The 3,170-nt window shown below is 52.0% G+C and overlaps 1 protein-coding gene across 1 annotated transcript in view; it reads left to right on the top strand.

Moving 5' to 3' along the window:
• PHF13 (PHD finger protein 13) overlaps positions 1–3,170 on the top strand; it is an 11,616-nt gene that overhangs the window by 2,414 nt on the left and 6,032 nt on the right. Inside the window, exons 2-4 of the mRNA XM_017855999.1 lie at positions 283–432; positions 478–591; positions 1,742–1,843. Coding sequence (XP_017711488.1) covers positions 283–432; positions 478–591; positions 1,742–1,843 — 366 coding nt within the window. The remainder of the gene's footprint in view (positions 1–282; positions 433–477; positions 592–1,741; positions 1,844–3,170) is intronic.

Genomic DNA, 3,170 nt, shown 5'->3' with positions numbered 1-3,170 from the left:
TCCTGCCTGGCGCCCCCTCCCACATACCCACGGGATGGGCCCCGCACCTTCCGGGGCCGAGTGTCGCGGGGGGCGGCTGCCGCGGGAGGGGGGGTGGGGGCCGCTCCGCCATCTGTTTTCGGAGGAGGCGGCCGGGCGGGCGGCGTGGGCCTGGTGGGGGCGGCGTGGAGCTCCCCCATTCCCCGCGCCGGTGCCTCCCGCGCGTCCCCGTCCCGAGGCCGCCGCCGCCCTCCACTTGGCATTCGGGTTCTTGACCCACTTCTGCTGGTTCCCCGCCGAAAGAAAAGTTGTTCGCGGGAGTTGGAGGCCGGGGTGGCGGCCCGCGGTTCCCGTGGCTCGGCAGGCTCGCCAGTGCGGGGAGCGCGGTCACCGCGGGCCTTCGCCTTCGCTCCGTGGACGGCCCTGGGGTCCAAGGGGGTGGGAGAGGAGCAGGTTTGCCTAAACCAGGTTGAGAAAACAATTTTCTAAGGCGACTGACTTTCTGAAAGGAAACCCGCGGGCTGCACGCCTACTCCTCGCGGCGGTAGAGGCGGCCCGAGACCCCTGCCCCCCATTTCCCCGGCGGCTTTTCCCCAGCAGACCGGCGGCCGGGTAACAGCACCTCGGGAAGAATGGGGGTGGGTCGGTCAAGGCACTGAAAGGAACCTCAGGGAACGTGCTGGGCGAATAAACAGCAATACAGCACACTTGTTTTGCTTAGGAGCAAATAAGACCTCCATCTCTCCGTGCTTCTCTCTCAGGAGAAAATCTCTTCTTGTGATGGGTGTTTCTAGACTGAATGGGGCTGGGACCCGCGAGCAAAAACCTCCACTATTCCATTTAAATGTAGGACTAAGCTTCGCAGTAAGGTTCCTGGTTTATTGTGAGTTGAGACATTTGGGTGCCTGGCATCCCGAGTGCTGGGAGAGCGGAGGGGACCCTCTGAGCACGAGAGAGGGGTTCTCAGGTGGTGCTAGCTTGGCAGGGTCAGCCAGGAATCAGCTCCAGGGTCCAGGTCTCCGAGAACTCTGGAGAATGAGAGAATGAGTGGTTGATTATTTATTTATTTTTTTGAGGCGGAATCTTGCTTTGTCTCCCAGGCTGGAGTGCAGTGGCGTGATCTTGGCTCACTGCAACCTCCGCCTCCGGGTTCACGCGATTCTCCTGCCTCAGCCTCCTGAGAAGCTGGGACTACAGGCTCACGCCACCATGCGCAGCTAATTTTTGTATTTTTGGTAGAGACGGGGTTTCACCATGCTGATTTCGAACTCCTGACCTCGTGATCTGCCCGCCTCGGCCTCCCAAAGTGCTGGGATTACAGACGTGAACCACTGCAACCGGCGAGTGGTTGATTTTTGAATCACTTAACATCAGTTACAGCTGCTGCAGTCCATCCATACTCAGAATGTAAAATCTGTAGCAAAAAAGTCGTTTTTAGAGCTTCGCCTGATAGGCCTGTAGAGACTAATAGATAAAGTCAGAGAATGCCACATGAGCTCTAAGAAATAGTCCTTTGTACACGTTTTTATCTCCCAGCTGATTTCCCAGCATTCTTGGCATAAAGTCTTAATACTCCTCTTTCTGCTTTCTGAAAATTGTGTTATTTCTTGACCTGAGCTTACCTTATCTTGTTTGTGGACCGTGTAAATCTAACGGTATTTTTTGAGTGGTTGACTACAAAAGTTCCAGCTTACTTTTGTTTCTGTGATTCTGCCTAGTAGCCTCTCCTTCAAACACATTCTCTCTTCTCTCTCGTTAATAGGAATACTCCCCCAGTTGCAAGAGGCGCAGGACTGTGGAAGACTTCAACAAATTCTGCACCTTTGTCTTGGCCTATGCTGGCTACATCCCTTATCCCAAGGAGGTAATCTGAGTTTCTGAGACCTTTCTGGATGGGTAGTCAAACCCCAGGGGCCTCCACCACAAGCTTGTGGGCTTCTGACTGGTCAGTGGGTCAGTAGATTTGGAAGGGGCTGCTTGTGGTGACCTCAGTCACTAGTGTGGCAGAAATCTGTTTCTTGAGAGTTTGAATTAGCTAGGGAAATGGTTCTAAAACTCTGGTAAGAACTCTGGTAGAAAATGCAGGCTTGTCTAGAAAATGGTTTAGTAAACTTCCTTTTTTTTTTTTTGGAATGGAATCTTGACTCTGTCGCCCAGGCTGGAGTGCAGTGGCATAAACTCCACCCTCGGGCTCAAGGGATTCCTCTGCCTCAGCCTCCTCAGTAGCTGGGAAGACAGGTGTGCGCCACCGCGCCCAGCTAATTCTTTTTTGTATTTTAGTAGAGACAGGCTTTCACCTTGTTGGCCAGACTGGTCTCGAACTCCTGACCTCAGGTGATCTGCCTGCCTCAGCCTCCCAGAGTGCTGAGATTACAGGTGTGAGCTACTACCCAGCCAGTTTAGTAAACTTTGAAAGTTTATTTACAAATAAAGTATGTGATATCTGCTGGCTCTTTTTGTTAGTTTGTTTGAAATGGAGTTCAGCTCTGCCGCCCAGTCTGGAGTGCGATGGTGCAATTGTGACTCACTGCAACCTCCGCCTCCTGGGTTCAAGTGATTCTCCTGTCTCAGCCTCACAAGTAGCTGGGTGTGCCATCACGCCCAGCTAGTTTTTGTATTTGTACTAGAGACGGGGTTTAACTGTGTTGTCCAGGCTGGTCTCGAACTCCTGACCTCATGATGCCCGCCTCGGCCTCCCAAAAGTGCTGGGATTACAAGCGTGAGCCACTGCACCTGGCCGTCTGCTTGCTCTTAATAAGGGTCTGTAGTTATTGACTGTTGACCGTGCCTGGACACTATTCTTGGCCTTTGTAATGCTATGAGGTAGGTGCTATTTTTTTATCTCCAGTTTATAAGATGAGGAAACTGAGGCATAGAGAGGGAAAACTTTGCCTTAGGTCACCCCCTAATTAGTGGTGGAGCTTGGGGTTCAACCAGATGGCTGGACTCGGTGCACGTGCTGTCTGTCTCTCAGCTCCCTGGCTGACCAAAATGCGTATTATTGTCTTCAGGGACTCATGGCTACAACTTGATGTAGATGAAGGAGGTTTTTTTTTGTTTTTTTTGCTTGCTGGGAAAAGGGCAGGACTGGAGGAGAGCTGCTGTGGTGCTCAAACTTCAGGCCTCTTTCATATTCTGTTATTAAGCTCAAAATTGAAGAATCCAGCTTTTTTTTTTTTTTTTTTTTTTTT

The sequence above is a fragment of the Rhinopithecus bieti genome, unplaced genomic scaffold (assembly GCF_001698545.2).
Source record: "Rhinopithecus bieti isolate Rb0 unplaced genomic scaffold, ASM169854v2 scaffold_40368, whole genome shotgun sequence".
Taxonomy (NCBI): domain Eukaryota; kingdom Metazoa; phylum Chordata; class Mammalia; order Primates; family Cercopithecidae; genus Rhinopithecus; species Rhinopithecus bieti.
Note: the sequence above shows the minus strand (reverse complement) of the source record. Positions and strands in the feature narration are given on the sequence as shown.